The 19342-nt window shown below is 46.0% G+C and overlaps 2 protein-coding genes across 3 annotated transcripts in view; one reads left to right on the plus strand and one right to left on the minus strand.

Moving 5' to 3' along the window:
- The window catches only part of EFTUD2 (elongation factor Tu GTP binding domain containing 2), a 29256-nt gene extending 22870 nt beyond the window's left edge, over positions 1-6386 (plus strand). The window contains exons 23-28 of the mRNA XM_081837699.1: positions 287-374; positions 1679-1797; positions 2550-2644; positions 3464-3617; positions 5262-5369; positions 5499-6386. Coding sequence (XP_081693825.1) covers positions 287-374; positions 1679-1797; positions 2550-2644; positions 3464-3617; positions 5262-5369; positions 5499-5594 — 660 coding nt within the window. The 3' untranslated portion in view covers positions 5595-6386. The remainder of the gene's footprint in view (positions 1-286; positions 375-1678; positions 1798-2549; positions 2645-3463; positions 3618-5261; positions 5370-5498) is intronic.
- A 2086-nt stretch (positions 6387-8472) lies between these two features.
- On the minus strand, positions 8473-18901 carry HIGD1B (HIG1 hypoxia inducible domain family member 1B). 2 transcript variants are annotated; one of them, XM_081838346.1, is made up of 5 exons: positions 18859-18901; positions 17112-17189; positions 15260-15362; positions 10659-10793; positions 8473-9325 (listed from the first exon to the last, which is right to left on the minus strand). In XM_081838346.1, exons 3-5 carry the CDS (start codon positions 15354-15356, stop codon positions 9279-9281), a joined length of 279 nt encoding a protein of 92 aa, XP_081694472.1. In that variant the 5' UTR covers positions 15357-15362; positions 17112-17189; positions 18859-18901; the 3' UTR covers positions 8473-9278. The 2 variants fall into 2 exon arrangements, with proteins under 2 accessions (XP_081694472.1, XP_081694471.1); XM_081838345.1 differs by lacking the exon at positions 18859-18901 and adding an exon at positions 17308-17472.
- Between the last annotated feature and the right edge of the window lie 441 nt (positions 18902-19342).

Here is a 19342-nt window from a genome sequence, read left to right on the forward strand (position 1 = left end):
CTTTCTCCTGCCTGCACAGAGATGCATGTAGGTCACCTGGTCTGCTGCACTGGTAGAGCAAGCAGATGTGAAAAAGGAAGGACACTCTGTCTGTAAAGCCTTTTAGCTCCAACTTCCTAAGAGACCTTGAACTGACCTTGTGGCTATGTTTCACCACTCTCTCCCCTGCCTGTAAATTTTCTGCAGAGGGAGCTTCAGTGCCACATATTCCAGTTCGCACACAGAGATTAACTTCTTGCTGCTACTTGCTACTTCAGCTGCTATGTGTGTTTTTCTTCTTTTACAGGTTGACAAAACCCTCTTGGGTTCCGTGAAGGACAGCATCGTGCAGGGCTTCCAGTGGGGGACCAGGGAAGGGCCCCTTTGTGATGAGTGTAAGTAAAAGATCTAGAAAAATTAACTTGTCCTAGGGATTTTCAGATCCATCCCACCCAAGCTGTGTTTTCTACCAAAAGTGAAACTGTCGCATCTTAGTGGGTCTCAAATGACAGTGACTCCAGGCTTTTGTGAACTTTTCCCAGAGATTAATCCAGAGCCTTTTCCTAATTTGTTCTTATTTGGACTATGGTTCTGGAATGCACAAAGAAATTGGAGACAGAAGCAAACAGAGGTTTAGCTCGTGTTTGGTTTTATCAGTGGTCAACGCGATTCAAAAAGCCTTTGAATAATTAGGGGGCTTTTGAACTCTGTTGTACCTCAGAAAAAAAAGACTCTAAGCAGCAGAAAGTTCACTTGTGTAAATTTTAGAATGTGAGATTCAGCACAAAGGGCCTTCTGGAAGTTCCCTCACTGCAAGAAGTAAAGCTACAAGGAACCAGGCAGAGGGACTTCTCGGTAGTGGCGCCCGCCCTGTGGAATGCCCTCCCTTCAGATGTCTAGGAGATGAGTAACTGTACAACCTTTAGAAGACATCTGAAGGCAGCCGTGTTCAGGGAAGTTTCTAATGCTTGATGTTTTATTATGCTTTTATATTTGTTGGAAGCCACCCAGGGTGGCTGAAGCAACCCAGTCAAATGGGCAGGGTAAAAATAATAAAATTAATTATTATTATTATTAAGCTGAGACTCACCTAAAATAACAAGGGAAAGGATATGGTTAAAGTCTCCTGCAATTCCTTGGTAGATGTCAGGGGCTGGACTGAGGAGGAATGGTGGGGGACCGCCCCCCCCTTCTCCTGAACCTTCCCAAGAACAGGAGAGCAATATAGATTTACAGCAATGGTTTGCAGAAGGTCAGAGTTCAGAGGCTGCAGAGGGGAGAAGCTGGGAAATATTGGGAGAGGAACAGCAGGAAGAAGAAGAACCAGAGGAGAGACAGCTGACAGACTCAGTTTCTTTGAAAAGCATTCCTGACCCCCCTCTCCCAGGACAAGGCGGGCATTGAGAGTAGTAGAACAGAAAGTTCAGATCAGCTGGCGCAGGGATGACGTATAATAGGAGAGACGGAGGAGTGGGACTTTACTCAGAGCAACGCCATTATTCTCAGAAGGACTGCATTCCTTTGCCTCTCTGTGTGAATATTGAATAAATTACTCGCTAATAACTCTTCTTGTTTATCTGCTTCTTGGCTGCCCACTGTGGGCGGGATTGGAGTCCCTGCAGCCTGAGCATAGGCTTGCCAGCCAAAACCTTTCCAATCCCACGTCTCTCACGGTGTCCTCTATTTCCTTTCACTCCAGTGATCCGCAATGTGAAATTCAAGATCCTGGATGCTGTGATCGCTCAGGAACCGTTGCACCGGGGAGGTGGGCAGATCATCCCAACAGCCAGGCGGGTTGTGTATTCTGCCTTCCTCATGGTAAGAACCACCCTGCAGCGCCTTGCGTGTCCCCACTGCTGAGCAGCCATAAGAAGAAGAAGAAGAAGATTTTATTTATACCCCGCCCTTCCTGGTTCAAAAACCGGGCTCAGGGCGGCTAACAACAAATTAAAAACACTTAATTATAAAATCAGCATAAAATACAGTATAAAAACATGAATAACAATAAAATTCAAAAATCAGTTTAGGGGAAATAAGCATTAGATAGTCCCCAGGGCTAGCTGGCTGAATTGGTCCTACTTGGGCCAGCGAAGAGACCAGGGGAGAATTAGCTTGGGGTCTCAGAGCGGGTGATCTTCATAAAAGGGGAAGGGAAATAAAAGATCAGGCTGAATTCAAATTAAAGGCCAGGCGGAATAGCTCTGCCTTACAGGCCCGATGGAAGGAGGTTAAATCCTAGCAGATTTTCTCCTTTAAGGTTGTTCTTTTGGCACAGCTGACTAGCACCAGCAGGGAAATGGGCGCAGTATTGTCCTCTGAGTTGGCCTTTGCAGTTCCCTTGCCGTCCCTCTGAAAGATAACTTGTCTCCTGTCCTCGTAATGTGCAGCTATTGGAACTCTTCGCTGTGCAAAAGGCACTTGGAAACCAGTCCCCACCCCCCAAATCTGATCAGGGCATGTTTATTAGTTCTGTCTGCTAATAGTAGCAATGGAGACAAGAAGGAGCTCCTGAACCCAGAAGCTGCTGTCACCTGCTGATGCTAAAGACTCCTTCCTTCTGTCCTCCTCAGGCCACCCCACGGTTAATGGAGCCATATTACTTCGTGGAAGTCCAGGCCCCTGCGGATTGCGTCTCTGCAGTATACACGGTCCTGGCCAGGCGCAGGTGAGTGGCAGCCATGTTGGTTAACTCCTTCTTTTCCATGTTGCTTTAGGTTCGAAATGCTCCCCTTTAGCTTGTTCTCGGAGATCTGTTGCCTGCCGACATTTGGTGGAAATTCAGCTGTTGAAATGTATAGTCTGAAATACATTGGTACCTCAGGTTAAGAACTTAATTCGTTCTGGAGGTCCGTTCTTAACCTGAAACTGTTCTTAACCTGAAGCACCACTTTAGCTAATGGGGCCTCCCGCTGCTGCTGCCGCCACCACACGATTTCTGTTCTCATCCTGAAGCAAAGTTCGTAACCCGAGGTACTATTTCTGGGTTAGTGGAGTCTGTAACCTGAAGCGTCTGTAACCTGAGGTACCACTGTAACAGTAGGAAAGCGGTTGGGTGTTCTTTTCTTGTCTGCATGAAGGAAGAGGAGATGGGACTGCTGTTTTTTGTTGGTTTTTTTGGTTTCCTCCACAATAGCTCATTCTGACCTGAGTACCAGTTACTGGGATCAAATGGAATGATTGTCTCCACCATGCCTTGCTTGTAACCTTCACTGGGCATCTGATGCTGGAGACAGGGTGTTGGGCTGGTCTGCTTTAGATGTTTACATTCCTATTCTTTCTCCCCCAGAAATCCCAAACATCCCATTTCAGTTCTGTGTTGTAACTGCATAGCTCTGCTTGTAAATCTTTCCTATTTGCCCACTTCTCTGCTGAAACTTGCCATCTTCCTTTGTCCGCCGCTGGGGCAAGTCTCCTGAGTTGGGCTTGGGGCATTTTGGCAAGCAATCAAGGGGGAAACTAATGTCTTTTTTTTTTTCTTTTGCAGAGGCCACGTGACCCAAGATGCACCAATTCCAGGTTCCCCTCTGTACACCATCAAAGCCTTCATCCCAGCTATTGACTCCTTTGGGTTTGAGACAGACCTCAGGACACACACCCAGGGACAAGCATTCTCACTGTCTGTCTTCCACCACTGGCAAGTAAGTGGTGCAGGGGCTTGTTGGTAGATAGCAAAGGAAGAGGCCAGTGCTCCAAGTCTTGTTTTGCATTCAAATTCCCAGGCTGCCAAGTTCTTTAATTCATAGGCAGGTTCTCCCCTGTTTGAGCAGCAGGAAGTCCACCTAACTTACACCCCATATTCTTTGTCAAGTGTGCTCCTTACACCCCATATTCTTTGTCAAGAGAAGGTGAATTCTGGGAGTGGAAGGGGCAAGCAGAATATAAAATGGAAGAAAGGTATAAAGAGGTGTGGGATATAGCTATTAATGAAAAATGTGCCATTAAGGTAGGACGGGGAATATGCAGGAGAAATTATTTTGAGGAGATACGGAAGGCATTTGTAGAATTTGCACTGTTGAAACGGAAAGGTGTCAAACCATAGCAAGAGGTGTTGAAATTTTGGGAGAGTGGATAGTTACAATGGAATGGTCGTGGGGTGCACATTTTTATTCTTATTTATGGTTATTACTTTCTAAAAAAGAAATTAAGGATGTAAAAAGAAAAAATGAATTCTATATCCTGCTTTATATAAATTGGCACATTTGCTTCTGTACATTCTGCTTTTTTGCAGCAATTTATTCCACTTAAGGGAGGGGGGTAAAAAAGTGCTGTGCTGTGCAGCACTGAAGTCCTTACCTCCTTATCTCCGTGGCTAGGGGAAGGTCCTTTGCAATCTGCCCCACTGCTTTTCTCCTGCCTCTTTTGTCCTTGTGAAGATGTCAGCAGCAGTGGAAGAGCGTGATGCTTCCTGCAGCCTGGGCTGCAAATATTTCAAACCTTGTGTCATCATATCCCCTCTGGACAGGCCTCTCCTGCTTCTTTCTGTCTTTCTCCATTCCTGTGATCCATATAAATAGCTGGTTGATCCCCTTTTTAGTAAGGCCCTTTTTAAGATGTAAAACAGTAAGAGGTTGCGAGGCTGTGGTGTGATGTATGATGTGGAGAATGCTGTTCAGAGTGGGAGGGGTGTGTCCTGTACTAAGACTTTTCTGGTCCCTTCCAGGTCTGTAAGTCTAATAAAATGACTTTGTCAAAACAAAATAAAAAAAATTCCTTCCAGTAGCACCTTAAAGACCAACTAAGTTAGTTCTAGGTATGAGCTTTCGCGTGCATGCACACTTCTTCAGATACACTGAAACAGAAGTTACCAGACCCTTCTATATGATTGACAATATTGTTGATCTTGTTTTGATTAGTAGCCTGTAGGTTGGAAAGGTTAGAGAGTTTCTTGTTTTTCTGTTTTTTCAGTAGCTCCAGTTGAGAGTGGTAAATGTTTTGTTTTTCCTTTTGGAACTCTTGCCAAGCTTGGTGGTTCCTAGAAGGGTCTGGTGACTTCTCTTTCAGTGTATCTGAAGAAGTGTGCATGCACACGAAAGCTCATACCTAGAACTAACTTAGTTGGTCTTTAAGGTGCTACTGGAAGGAATTTTTTTATTTTGTTTTGACTATGGCAGACCAACACGGCTACCTATCTGTAAAATGACTTTGGTGATGCTCTGGAAGCCTTCCAAGATTTCCACTTAATGTGCCATGTGAATCATGGATATTTGTGGATTCTCTGTGCGCCTAGGAATCCAAGGTACTTAAAATTCCTTAACACACACTGCGTGCCCCTTACATTTCAGATTGTGCCTGGTGACCCCTTGGACAAGAGCATTGTGATTCGACCTCTGGAGCCCCAGCCAGCCCCACATCTGGCCAGAGAGTTTATGATCAAAACCAGGCGCAGGAAGGTAAGTCTTATGGTTAGGGTTTGCCTCCGCCGGCCTCTGCAGCTCTTGCACTGCAATGAAGCAGAAAAACACACACACACACCTCCTCTTGCTTCCAGTCTAATGCTTTGACATCCTATTCTCCCTCAGGGGCTAAGTGAGGACGTGAGCATCAGCAAGTTCTTCGACGATCCTATGTTGCTGGAGCTGGCCAAACAGGATGTGGTGCTGAACTACCCCATGTGATCAGGCCGCCCCACCCCTACTGGGCAGCAGCATTTTCCAGGCAAGACTCCAGTATCATCCTCCTTGCCATGTTAACTTCCTGTGTGTAAGACATTGCTGTGTGTCTTTCAGGGCTGCAGTCCTGCTGCCAAAGCAGCTGTTTGCCACAGAAGTTTTGTGTTGTCAAGGCAGGCTCCCTGCCGTGTTGTGAGCAAACTCCTCTGATCCTTCTGCCTTCTCTTGGCCAGACTTCAGATTTACCAAGTATGTCTTGTACATTTCCAAAAACCTGCCTCTGTGAGGAGAACTCGGTCTCTTGGGAGATTTGATCCTTGAGTCCTCTTAGCTTCCCACAGTGATCCTCTTTTCCCTAATAAAAGCAGCTTTTTATTTTTGTTTCCAAAACATTTCTCCACGCTGTGCTCATCCAGCCTCCTCCCAAGCAGCACTGGCAGAGCTGATCAAATATTTTGGGGGATTGTAGCTTTTCCCAGTCAGACTGAATTGTGACTTCGTGCTCTGCCCCCTGATGGAGAGGTGATTCCTTGCCAACCAGTTCCTGTTTGGATGGTGAACAGGGGCAAGAACCCACCCCAAACACTTGGCTATTTAAAATTCTTCAAGTGAGCATGTGCTGCCATCCCTGTACAAGCTTCGGCAGAGGCCTCCTCCTTTCGGTGAAGCTGCCAGCATTCTGAAGTTTGATTTTGTCCATTTGATTGGGTGTTTGGCATGGAGGGGGGCCAGGAGTGTACAGAGAATAAATATTTTTTACTTAATTGTAATAGGTGACGATAAAACCATTCTGGTCTAGTTCTTGGTTCTTCTCTCTGCCTGTTGGTGTGAGTGAATGAGTGAGATCTACTGCAAATGTGTTGTCTGCTCTCTCTCCTTTTCCTGCCCCGCCAAAAAAAACTTCCCTGGAAATCCCACATGTCCACTTCAAAGTGTTTTGAACCGGTTCTTGAATTTTGTTACCAATCTCTTCCAAATGAGAAGGATTTTGCAGAGGCCTTCTGCTGAGTCAGCCTTCCTAGCCCAGTACATGCAGGTCTCACAATCCCAGTGTTGTGCAAACTTTTTTCAAAGAGGGCCAGTTTTGATGAAGTGAAGGGCCGTGAGGGCCGACCAAAGAGCCAACCAAAGTTGTTTTCTTTTTTTTAGGGTTGAAGTTGTTGAGCTTTTTGTATGATTTTACCCCGAAGTTGTTGACGGTTTTTGAAGGATTTTATCCCAGGAAATAAACTGCCCCAGGCTGGATTAGGCCCACGAAACGGGCTTTGGGCATGCCTGCAGTATCCAAACGAAAATTATACGAAAATTCACTTATCCAAACAATGAGGAATTAATATCCAAGCCTCCTTATACAAACCACAGATTCAGTGGTACTGGACCTGCACATAGTAATGTAGACAAATAAGCAGCCTTAAACAAGTCTTATTTTATTGTGTTTTGCTTGTTTGTCACCAGGCACCATGGTGAGCGGGAAGGATCAGAAAAATAAGAGAGGGTTTTTCCTTCCTTGTTTGCCTTTTGCAAGGTTTCAGAGGAGTTTTTTTCATCATTTGGGGGTCAAAATTCCGTGGCTGAGAACACATTAGAAAATTTCCCATAGGAACCCATGGAAATTGTTGGCTCATTATGCAAACGCAAATGATTTCCTGAGAACGTGTCGCGTTCGGATGGCGAGACTTGTGTATACTGTCTGCTTTGAATTACAGCAGCTCCCCAGGCGCTGCTTTTAACTCTGAAGTTAGGGGTGAGCCTTGAGATGACACCAGCAAATTGTTCGGAGTGGCAGGAACAAAAAAGGATGGTTGCCAGGAGCTCCAAAAGGATCTCTTCAAACTGGGTGAATGGGCAGTGAAATGTCAAATGCAATTCAATGTAAGCAAATATAAAGTCAAGCACATTCATTAAGAAACCCTAACTTCACATAAATGCTTATGGGATCTGGGCTGATCATGGACTATTCGGGGAAAAATCTTCCTTTGTGTAATGGGTCGCTTAGTGGAAATGACCCAAGTGTGCAGCTGCTGTGAGAGATCTGAATTCCATGTTACGGATAGTGAGGAAAGGGATTGGAAATAAAACTGCAAAATATCATAATGCTACGATACAAATCTGTGGTGTGACCACACTTGAAAGTTCTGGTTACTGTACCTCTAATTGGATATTGCAAAAGTGATAAAAGCTCATAAAAGGACAACCACAAATAGGGGGTTGGAACAGCAACTTCCCTATGAGAAATAATATTCATTTATTTATATGCCACCAATCTGACTAGGTTGCGTCCAGGAAATTATAAAACCACAGTAAAACATCACACATTAAGAACTGCCTTCCGATGTCTTCTAAAAATCAGGCAGTTGTTTATTTCCTTGACATCTGATGGGAGGGCGTTCCGCGGGGCGGGCGCCACTACCGAGAAAGCCCTCTGCCTGGTTCCCTGTAACCTCACTTCTCGCAGGGAGAGAACTGCCAGAAGGCCCTCGGAGCTGGACCTCAGTGGGCTGAACGATGGGGGTGGAGACGCTCCTTCAAGTAAAAGATTACACCATTTGGCACTTAAAAGTTTAGAAGGAAAGGCAGGTATAGCAGGAATACAAAAGTAGGTGGGGAGCAGATATTCCTCCCTCTTAAAATACTTGAATACTCTCTCCCTCTGCCCCATGCAATTCTTTGCATTTCTGCCGTACAGCAAAAAAAGTCTACTTCTGTTTCTGTGACATTTTACTAGTTGGCTGTGGATTTATATTCCTCCATGTCTCGGCTTTATAAAAGCACTTAGCCAGCCCTGTCATCTTCTATTAATTTTCCCTACTCTTAGAATATCACATTTCCAGAAGGTCTGCTGAAAATATTGGTCTGTCTACAAATGTACACATGCAGAAATATATCATTGTCCAAAGAAAGGTTTATTCAAATGAATAATGCCATTGTAAGCCATCTTACCAAATATGTGCATTTTAATGCCTTTTCAAGCAAGGTAATTTTTAAATTGTATTTTAAATAGTGACATTAGATGTTAATATTGCCCTTAATACATATACAGGACAGAGCCGCTACAAAATGTGCTTAGGTACAGAGGTAATCTTAAAAAAAAATGGAAATTATACAGCAAACACGTCACAAGAGCAGTTCAGTTTGCATTAAAATAGGGATTATTTTTGCAGCCAGAGTCAAGCAAATCTTCACTTGTCAGTGTGAATTTCCTTTTTATGCACACCCGTACTGGAGTCGCATGCTTTATTATGAATTAGATTTTGTGGCATTTGGAGAGTGTTTATTTTTCCTGTTTAGAAACTCCAGGGTAGGGACTTCAGTGTGATGAAAGAAGGCAATTGTCACACTTAGAATGCGAGAAGGGGAAAATGGCCTCAGGAGAAGCCGACTGGGCAACTGTTATGCTCTGCTTAGGCAGAGGGATGGCTTAGCTACTCGATAATCCATCGAGGGTCTTTTGCAGTCCTCTGTTTCCACAAGGATTCCCTTCCACTTCTCAAAACTTTAAAAATATATGCATGTACATCGGGATTTTAGGGGAACATATATAAAGCCGTATCAGCAAGCAGTTGAGGCTGCAGGGAACTTCTTTCTGTTGCTAGAGCAAACCACATGATCTCGCAGCCCTGCTGGAATTGCCACCGGGGTATTCAGATCCATTCAGGGAGAAGGGACAAACCAATGCCATCCGTGTCTCATCTATTTTTGTTTGGGGAAGTGGTCTTTGTACATGCTGTAGACAGCGCCTAGGAGAAGAGAGCAAAAGAGTTGGCGCAAAGGAGACAATCGGAATATGGCCTGTAGAGAAAACAGCTTTTTGTCTCCAACATGGAAGTTGGCTTAGTGCGGCTTTTGATAGTCAGGAGCGGCAAGGAATTATGCAAAGCAGCGAATGGCCACCCCTTTCTACCCTCCCTTATTTCCTCCTGGCATTTCTGACTCCTTTTCAAACTGAGCTTTCCAGCTCTAATGGCTAGAGAAACATTTTCTAAATGCTGGAAGTCTCGGCATTCTTTACCCGGCACAATATTGCCCTGTGCAGTCTTGGGCCCGATTGCAGAATTGTCTTAACAAAATGTTCTTGGTCAGAATCGAACGTGGCTTCTGCTCCTCTGGCTTTCAAGGAAAACAGCAAATCTTTTATACAAGTTATTTTCTGTTTCGTGGGCGGCCTGCTGCAGTATCTCCTTACTTAATTAATTTAAGTATCTCCTTACTTAATTAAAACACATTTATTCAAAAGTGACAATATAGCTTTTTTCCACTGCCATAAGAAGAAGAAGAGTTTGGATTTGATATCCCGCGTTATCACTACCCGAAGGAGTCTCAAAGCGGCTAACAATCTCCTTTCCCTTCCTCCCCCACAACAAACACTCTTGTGAGGTGAGTGAGGCTGAGAGACTTCAGAGAAGTGTGACTAGCCCAAGGTCACCCAGCAGCTGCATGTGGAGGAGCAGGGAATCGAACCCGGTTCACCAGATTACAAGTCCACTGCTCTTAACCACTACACCACACTGGCTCTCATAATATCACAGAATGACACACCAATCCTCAGTTCCTCATCACCGTCCTGTTGGCTCGCCAGATACCCTCAATAGGAACCCAACTGCCAATCTGATTTACTAGACGTTTTCAATTCAGGCTCATTGGGCTTTCATGGTACAGGAAGTGCCGCTTCTAAACCTAGATGAGTGAAGCTTAATTAATCTTGACCGCTTAGGGGACAGTACACTGAACATCCTTGGAGGGGCACTTTCCCCACAGAGGCAAAGAACTGCACCCCTCTCCCAAGACCAGTGTGGAAGATGAAGTTTAGTTTGCATGTTCAGCAAACTGACTTGGATGCTCTGTCTGTGGCAGGGAGTCACGTTGGGCCATTTACACACTGAGGGATGATGTTTATGTGAGCCAAAAGGTTAAAGGCTCAGCCCCCCTCCCCCCGCCAGGATAATCATTCCAAAAGACCTGGTACCCATGCAAGACCTTGCCCTCTGGCAGTCATTGCAGTTGCAAACTCGGGTCCTGTTCTGCACCCATTCCCAGTGCTTAACGCCTCCCTTCTCTTCGTCCCCGCCTTACCAAGTGTTATGGCTCCAACCACACAGGCCTGGGCAGCTACCCGAGTGTGAATCAGGTGGACAGACATCTTCATACTCCCCCTTGCCTTCAGCCGGTAAATTCCGTAGGCTGCCACAACCACAAACCCCATCATTCCTGCAAGGTCAAAGAAGCCATCGAACCATATCTCTGAAGAAGTCCCTGTGCAAGTCCAGTAGCCTGTCCCACCTCCTTCGGCTAAGGTAATTTCTATACTGCCTATACTAACTCTGATGCTCAACCTCCTTTTTCTTATGGGGTATCTTTGGGAGAAGAAAAGGCTAAGGAGCAGATAAGGTAAAGGTAAAGGACCTCTGGATGGTTACTGTATTTTTTGCTCTATAAGACGCACATTTTCCCCTCCAAAAATTAAGGGGAAATGTGTGTGCTGCTTATGGAGTGAATGCAGGCTCCTTAGCTTCAGCGATAGCAACGCGAAGCCTCTGAAGCGCAGTGGGAGCGCTCCCGCCATGCTCCGGAGGCTTCACGTTGCTTTCGCTGAAGCCTGGAGAGCGAGAGGGGTCGGTGCGCACCCCTCACGCTCTCCAGGCTTCAAGGATAGCCGCCTGAAGCCTCCGGAGCACAGCAGGAGTTCCCGCTGCGCTCCGGAGGCTTCGGGTTCCTTTTGCTGAAGGGTAGGTGCCCCTTCAGCTAGGTTGCAGTGCCCCTTCACCTAAGCGGGAGGAGAAATGGAAGGGGCTCCGTTTCTCCTGCCGCTTTGCTGAAGGGGCGCTGCGCAGAGAGGGAGAGATTTTTTTTCCTTGTTTTCACCCTCTAAAACAAGGTGCGTCCTATAGAGCGAAAAATACGGTATGTCCATCGCTTTCAGGCCAAGGGAGCAGGCGTTTGTCCACAGACAGTTTTCCAGCTCATGTGGCCAGCATGACTAAACCTCTACTGGCACACGGAGGACCGTTGACAAGTGCCAGAGCACACGGAAACGCCATTTACCTTCCCACCACAGTGGTACCTATTTATCTAATTGCACTGGTGTGCTTTCGAACTGCCAGGTTGGCAGGTTCTGGGACAGAGCAATGGGAGCTCACTCCGTCACAGGGATTTGAACCGCTGACCTTCCAGTCAGCAAGCCCAAGAGGCTCAGTAGTTTAGACCACAGCGCCAGCTGCTGTACTGCCTATACTAACTCTGATACTCAACCTCCTTTTCCTTATGTAGTATCTTTGGGAAAAGAAAGGCGAAGGAGTAAACCCTACACAGATCCAGAGCAGATTCCCAATGGGGCCTTGCATGCCTCTTTCTAGCAACTCCTGCAGCCAAGCTGGTGCCAAATGTATTGCTCTGCTTTCCTTTGGACCACATCAGTGAGGTCTTGTTGTCTGGGCAGTCTAGGACCTCCATAGACCCTACCCAGGCTTGGGCCCAGGGAAGTCACTTTAGTGCTGCTAATGCAGCAGTTTGGCTTCTTCCCTAGAGGCACATTCCATTGTCTCTCGAGACAGACAAATGCCAGCATATACTGCCAGTAGATGGGACGCGGGTGGCGCTGTGGATTAAACCACAGAGCCTAGGGCTTGCTGATCAGAAGGTCGGCGGTTCGAATCCCCACGACAGGGTGAGCTCCCGTTGCTTGGTCCCTGCTCCTGCCAACCAAGCAATTCAAAAGCACATCAAAGTGCAAGTAGATAAATAGGTACCACTCCGGCGGGAAGGTAAACGACGTTTCCGTGCGCTTTTCTGGTTTGCCAGAAGCAGCTTAGTCATGCTGGCCACATGACCCGGAAGCTGTACGCCGGCTCCCTCGGCCAATAAACAAGATGAGCGCCGCAACCCCAGAGTTGGCCACGACTGGACCTAATGGTCAAGGGTCCCTTTACCCTTGACCTTTACTGCCAGTAGACAGGACTGATACTTGTCCAAACTCCAAGGAAGAAAGCATCTGACTCTTTCTTAACCATCCTATTGCAATACTAGGCATATTCCGCACTTAGGAGACTCACCCGAATAATTGCTTTATTGCCCATGTGTTGAATGGTTGCATATAATGCCATCAAGAAATGAGCTTGAATCTAATGCCCAATGTAGTTTTAGATGTCTGGCTATTCATATCTTTGCATGGATTGCTTCTCCCTTTGCTGGGAGCACTGTATAAACAATTAAAATATTTGCAGGCTGTTTTTTGGTGAAGATAGAACTGTGTGTCCAGCTCTCCCCCCTCTTTTTTTTCTTTTTTGTGTCATTCAGTTTCAGAGAAAACGTTTTTTGGGGGGTTGGGGTCAAGGCTGTTTGCCAGAGACAGCAAAGAGCAACAGCAAATATGCTTTGAAAGCAACCGAAAGAATGAAGTGGCAAAGGATGTACTTTGCAATAATAATAATACAGTAATAATATTATAATATTAAGTTTTTATTTATACCCCGCCCATCTGGCTGGGTTTCCCCAGCCACTCTGGGCGGCTTCCAACAGAATATTAAAATACAATAGTATATTAAACATTAAAAGCTTCCCTAAACAGTGCTGCCTTCAGATGTCTTCTAAAAGTCTGGTAGTTGTTTTTCTCTTTGACATCTGACAAAAGGGCGTTCCACAGGGCGGGTGCCACTACCGAGAAGGCCCTCTGCCTGGTTCCCTGTAACTTGGCTTCTCGCAGCAAGGGAACCTCCAGAAGGCCCTCGGCACTGGACCTCAGTGTCCAGGTAGAACGATGGGGGTGGAGACACTCCTTCAGACGCTTTGTAGGCAGAAGGTCTTGGGATTCAAGCTCAGGCAGCTAAAGGCTTCCAGTCTTGGAAGATCATAGGCAGGAGCGAAACTAGGCTTTATTTCACCCGGGTCAAAGACCCAGTTTGGCACACACACACCCCACGCTGGGAACCTCAATGGCACCCCTCACGAGGCTTCACCTGGGCAAAAAAAACCTAGCTATCTCCCCCATAGCTACAGCACTGTCAGTAGGCAATGTTGGGTTAGATCAGGGCTGAGGAACATCTGGCTCCCCAGATGCCAGCTTGCCTCAGCCACTATAGCCAAGGATCAGGACTTATGGGACCTGTTGTGCAAGCACAGGGAGGGCCACAGATCTCCCACCACCAGGCTGACTAGACCAAAAGTTTGTAAAAAGCAGTTTCATATGTTCAAAAGACACGGCACACCTGTAGTCCCATTAAAAGACCCCACTTGGATCAGGCCAGAATTCCAGCCCCTCCAAGTGTCCCTATCTTCTTGGATTTGCAGAAGCCATCCCAGTTTCTGACTTGATCCCAGAATGTCCTGCTTTTCCTTAGGACGTCCCTGTTTTCGTCAGAGTAATGGGTTATGGAGTTATGTGACCCCTACCCCCAAGCCAAGGAGATAAGTAAACAGCCTCAGTCCAGTATACTTGAAGGAGCGTCTCCACCCCCATTGTTTAGCTCGGACACTGAGGTCCAGCTCCGAGAGTCTTCCAACAGTTCCCTCCCTGTGAGAACTGAGGTTATAGGGAACCAGGCAGACTATCTGACTTTTAGGATTCATTTGAAGACAGCCCTGTTTAGGGAAGTTTTTAATATTTGATGTTTTATTGTGTTTTAAATATTTTGTTGGGAGCTGCACAGAGTGACTAGGGAAACCCAGCCAGATGGGCAGGGTATTAACAATATTTTATTATTATTATTATTATTATTATTATTATTATTATTATTTATTATTAGCTATACAGCCTTTAGAAGACATCTGAAGGCAGCCTTGTATAGAGAAGTTTTTTAATGTTCTATGTTTTATTGTTTTTATATATATTTTATATATATTGGAAGCCACCTAGAATGGCTGGAGCAATCTGGTTAGATGGGTGGGGTATTATTATTATTATTATTTATTGAATAGGTAAAGGTAAAGGGGCCCCTGACCATTAGGTCCAGTCGTGGCCAACTCTGGGGTTGCGGCGCTCATCTCGCTTTATTGGCCGAGGGAGCCAGCATACAGCTTCTGGGTCATGTGGCCAGCATGACTAAGTTGCTTCTGGCGAACCAGAGCAGCGCAGGGAAATGCCGTTTACCTTCCCGCCGGAGCGGTACCTATTTATCTACTTGCACTTTGACGTGCTTTCGAACTGCTAGATTGGCAGGAGCAGGGATTGAACAACGGGAGTTCACCCCGTCGCGGGGATTCGAACCGCCGACCTTCTGATTGGCAAGTCCTAGGCTCTGTGGTTTAACCCACAGCGCCACCCGCTTCCCTATTTATTGAATAGGATGTCCCTATTTTCATCAAAGAAATGTTGGAGGGTGTGGAATCCCATCTAGTCCAACTTCCTGTTTCACAGTGGCCAACCAGATGTTCCTGAAAAGACCAGAAGCAAGACCCAATTGCAACAGCAACAGTCTCTGCTTGTGATCCCCAGCAACTGGCAGAATATAGCCATCATGGCTGTAGCTTTATCCTTAAAAGAAGAATTTGTATATTATGCTTTTAAAGTTTCCCACTCCCACCCCACCCCTCTTCGATGCCTTACATAGATTTGTGTTGTAGATGTGAGTCTTCAGACCACATTTGGTTCCCTGCCTTGGTTCTTCCCCCTCTGCAATTGAGCTAAGAGAAGATCACACACAGATTCCTACAGAGAGGCCCTTCAGGCTCCCCAAACTTACCAGCTGGCACCAGAGGGCTGTTCCGTGCCTTTTGAAAGAGTTTGGCACTAACCGTGGTTTCATGCTCTGGAATCCAGCTGTCCTTGTCAGTTGACATTGAGCGCTGTAGATACAATTTCAAAGATACAGAACCGAAGAGAAAAATTACTACCTAATCTTCGTCAAATTTCGCTGTAAAGATCCTTGCGTCATCGTCATTTCATTTGTAGACCACATTTGCACAGTTAAAAGCATAGTTAAGGTGTACATCACAACGCAACGCAACACAACACAACACAACACAACACAACACAACACAACACAACACAACACAACACAACACAACACAACAACAGTTGTCCTAAACAATGAATAAATTGCATAAAAAATATCACAACCAAACTTAACAATTTCCACATGCGTCATAATACAATTAAAAAATGAAGATACAAAAATTGGTATCAATAACAGCAACAAAATACCCAAACAAAACCCATTAAGGTACTTCCATAACAGGCAGGAAACTGATGTTTGATCCAAATGGAATATACCTCCCCCATAGGAGCGAACTCCTTGGGGCCGAGGGATCTTCAGCCCCTCAATAAAATATTTGAGCGAACTGGGGTCCCCCCCAAAACTGGTGGCCATTGCCATTCAAATGGTGTGTGTGCACTGCATCACATGATCGATTATGTGGGGCAGGGGCTTACCTGAAACCCCCCCCCGCAATATTTTCAAGTTGGCACCCCTGCAGCCCTGATTGCTATAAATAACTCAACGTTTGTATAAGCATCTCTTGGAACAAGCCACATGAAGTCTGCTTAATATCCGCTAGGACGCGAAAAAAATCTGAACTATCCCAGGCATGGATGAGATGAAAAATTGAAACAAAGACTGGGAAAAGGGTGGGAGCTTCCACTGGCAGCCAGGAACATCTCTTATGTTGGAATATTGAAAAGCTATCAACAGATCCTCAAGCTGAGGCTCCAATACTTTGGCCACCTCATGAGAAGAGAAGACTTCCTGGAAAAGACCCTGATGTTGGGAAAGATGGAGGGCACAAGGAGAAGGGGACAACAGAGGACAAGATGGTTGGACACTGTTCTCAAAGCTACCAGCATGAGTCTGGCCAAACTGCGGGAGGCAGTGGAAGACAGAAGTGCCTGGCGTGCTCTGGTCCATGGGGTCACGAAGAGTCGGACACGACTAAACAACAAAAGAACTACCCAAAAGATAGGTAAGCTCCAATATAGGATTGCACACACACCGGTGTTTCCAGATCTTATCCAATTGTGTCCTTGTGTCAAGGGCTTCAGTTAGGCGGCCCCTCGTGTGTTACCATAAAGAGAGAACAGCGCTGCCAAAACAGAGGAAGCATGCCATCTAAAAAAGAAGACACCATTTTGCATGTGCTAAGCAGATAGATAGATAGATGCCAATTTAGAAATAATTGTTGTTGTTGTTTAGTTGTTTAGTCGTGTCCGACTCTTTGTGACCCCCTGGACCAGAGCATGCCAGGCACTTCTGTCTTCCACTGCCTCCCACAGTTTGGTCCTCTGTCGTCCCCTTCTCCTTGTGCCCTCCATCTATCCCAACATCAGGGTCTTTTCCAGGGAGTCTTCTCTTCTCATGAGGTGGCCAAAGTATTGGATCCTCAGCTTCAGGATCTGTCCTTCCAGTGAGCACTCAGGGCTGATTTCCTTCAGAATGGATAGGTTTGAACTTCTTGCAGTCCATGGGACTCTCAAGAGTCTCCTCCAGCACCATAATTCAAAAGCATCAATTCTTCGGCGATCAGCCTTCTTTATGGTCCAGCTCTCACTTCCATTGGAAATAATTACCATGATTTAAATATAAATAGAATCCCACTTACCACGATGCAGAAGACTACTGGATGTTCTGATGTGCAGGTGTGAACAGCTGATGGGCAAATTCAGAACCCCAGCTTGTCCTAGGTTTTAAAATAAAATATAAAAAAATCTTTAAAGTGGATACAGACTGGGCAGCCCTTCAAAGGCCAGGACTATGAAGCTGGGCACATAGCCAAGCTGGCTCCCCTGGAGACTCACCTGCTTCCTTAAAGTCACCGGCCTGCTTGATGGGTTGCTGCCTTGTCAGCTGCTACGGAGAGATCTCCCCGAAGTCTTTTGGAAATACGGTTGTTTTGACAAGGGCTGCTTGGGTCTCTTCCCATCCTCTCACTTTAAGGTTACAACAAAGTCTAGCTGTTTCCTTGATGTTTAAGTACAGAGATGGGGAGATGGCTGACAGCTTGCTATCTGCTTGCTTGCTCCTTAACCCTTGCTCTGCCCATTGTCCTCCACAGCAAAGCTCAGTTGGTTAGTGTGTGCTGGTTAGTGCTGATAACACCAAGGTTCGATCCCATAAGGGACAGCTGCATATCCCTGCACTGCAAGGGGTTGGGCTAGGTCAGCAGTTCTCAACTTGTGGGTCCCCAGATGTTGTTGGACCACAACTCCCATCATCCCTGAGCTCTGGCCTTGCTAGCTAGGGGTGATGGGAGTTGCAGTTCAACATCTGGGGACCCACAGGTTGAGAAAGGCTGGGCTGGATGATCCTCTGAGTTCCTTCCAACTCTATGATTCTATGAAACACGTTTTTTCTCTAAATTAAAAGTGTAAAGCATTCCAGGCAATAGAGAAAACATATTGTTTCATTTGATCAGGGCACAGCAGAGCACAGCTGAAGCTATTTGCAATGGGGTACATGTGAAATTATAATCTGCTCATCACTCTGGTATGATAAACCAGCCTTTTACGTCCGAGATCAGGGAGAGTTCTAGGTTTGGGGAAGGATATGGAGTCAATCGGGGACGCGGGTAGCGCTGTGGGTTAAACCACAGAGCCTAGAACTTGCCAATCAGAAGGTCGGTAGTTCGAATCCCTGCGACGGGGTGAGCTCCCATTGCTCGGTCCCTGCTCCTGCCAACCTAGCATTTCGAAAGCACATCAAAGTGCAAGTACATAAATAGGTACCGCTCCGGCGGGAAGGTAAACAGTTTATCCGTGCACTACTCTGGTTCGCCAGAAGCGGCTTAGTCATTCTGGCCACATGACCCGGAAGCTGTCTGCGGACAAACACCGGCTCCCTCAGCCAATAAAGCGAGATGAGCGTCGCAACCCCAGAGTCGGTCACGACTGGACCTAATGGTCAGGGGTCCCTTTACCTTTACTATGGAGTCAATCAGTATGATATCCAGACAGGCGTAGAGCCCCAAATGTTTCATTTTAGAAGTTCACTGACAAACTCACAAGAAGGCAAGCAAGAAATAGCAGCAACCTTATCTTCCACCCTGTATTCAATATATTCTGTACGTAAGCTTAGAGGAGGGACTTGCTGAAAGCAGATCCACATACCTTTTCTGGGAATATTACTTTGGAAAACACTCCGTAATTGCACATGGCTGAGATGAACATGCTCTGACCCACCCAGAAACTGCTGCAGCTTTTAATGAGTGAATGCAGGGAAATAGTTAATGCAGACTTTGTCGCAACATGCACACAAGCCATCCTCCATTTATCTTCCCAATCCAATTCATAAAAATAAATGTGAAAAGATTAAGTAAAGATAACATATATTTATTATAGAAAAAGACTCACACTGTGTTGTCCACTGTTGCTTCTTTCCTTGCTTGCTGTCTCTCTGGCAAGAACACAAAACAAATATTACAGAAAACAAAGAATTCCTCAAAGTAGAAAACAATCCCTGCTGCTTCTCTGGTTACCAGAACATGCTGTAACACAAGTTATGAGGAGATCTTGCCTTCAAGGAAACAGTTCTGAGCATGCTCAAGGTGCTGGGCTGCTCTTCAAGGCTTTCAAGTACAGTGGTACCTCAGGTTAAGTACTTAATTCGTTCCAGAGGTCCGTACTTAACCTGAAACTGTTTTTAACCTGAAGCACCACTTTAGCTAATGGGGCCGCCTGCTGCCGCCGCGCCGCTAGAGCACGATTTCTGTTCTCATCCTGAAGCAAAGTTCTTAACCTCAAGCACTATTTCTGGGTTAGCGGATTCTGTAACCTGAAGCGTATGTAATCTGAAGTACCATCGTAATGCTTCCTAATCTGATATGTTGGCTGCTGG

Source organism: Podarcis erhardii, assembly GCF_964252035.2.
Source record: "Podarcis erhardii genome assembly, chromosome: 13".
Taxonomy (NCBI): Eukaryota; Metazoa; Chordata; class Lepidosauria; order Squamata; family Lacertidae; genus Podarcis; species Podarcis erhardii.

Bases quoted from the DNA above. Each gene is read 5' to 3' on its own strand.
- HIGD1B (XM_081838346.1), bottom strand. From the start codon at position 15,356: ATGTCAACTGACAAGGACAGCTGGATTCCAGAGCATGAAACCACGGTT. The intron at 10,794-15,259 runs GTAAGTTTGGGG...TTGACCTTGCAG, and splicing joins CAGCCCTCTGGTGCCAGCTG to GAATGATGGGGTTTGTGGTT. The intron at 9,326-10,658 runs GTAAGGCGGGGA...CTCTTCTCCTAG, and splicing joins GGTTGGAGCCATAACACTTG to GCGCTGTCTACAGCATGTAC.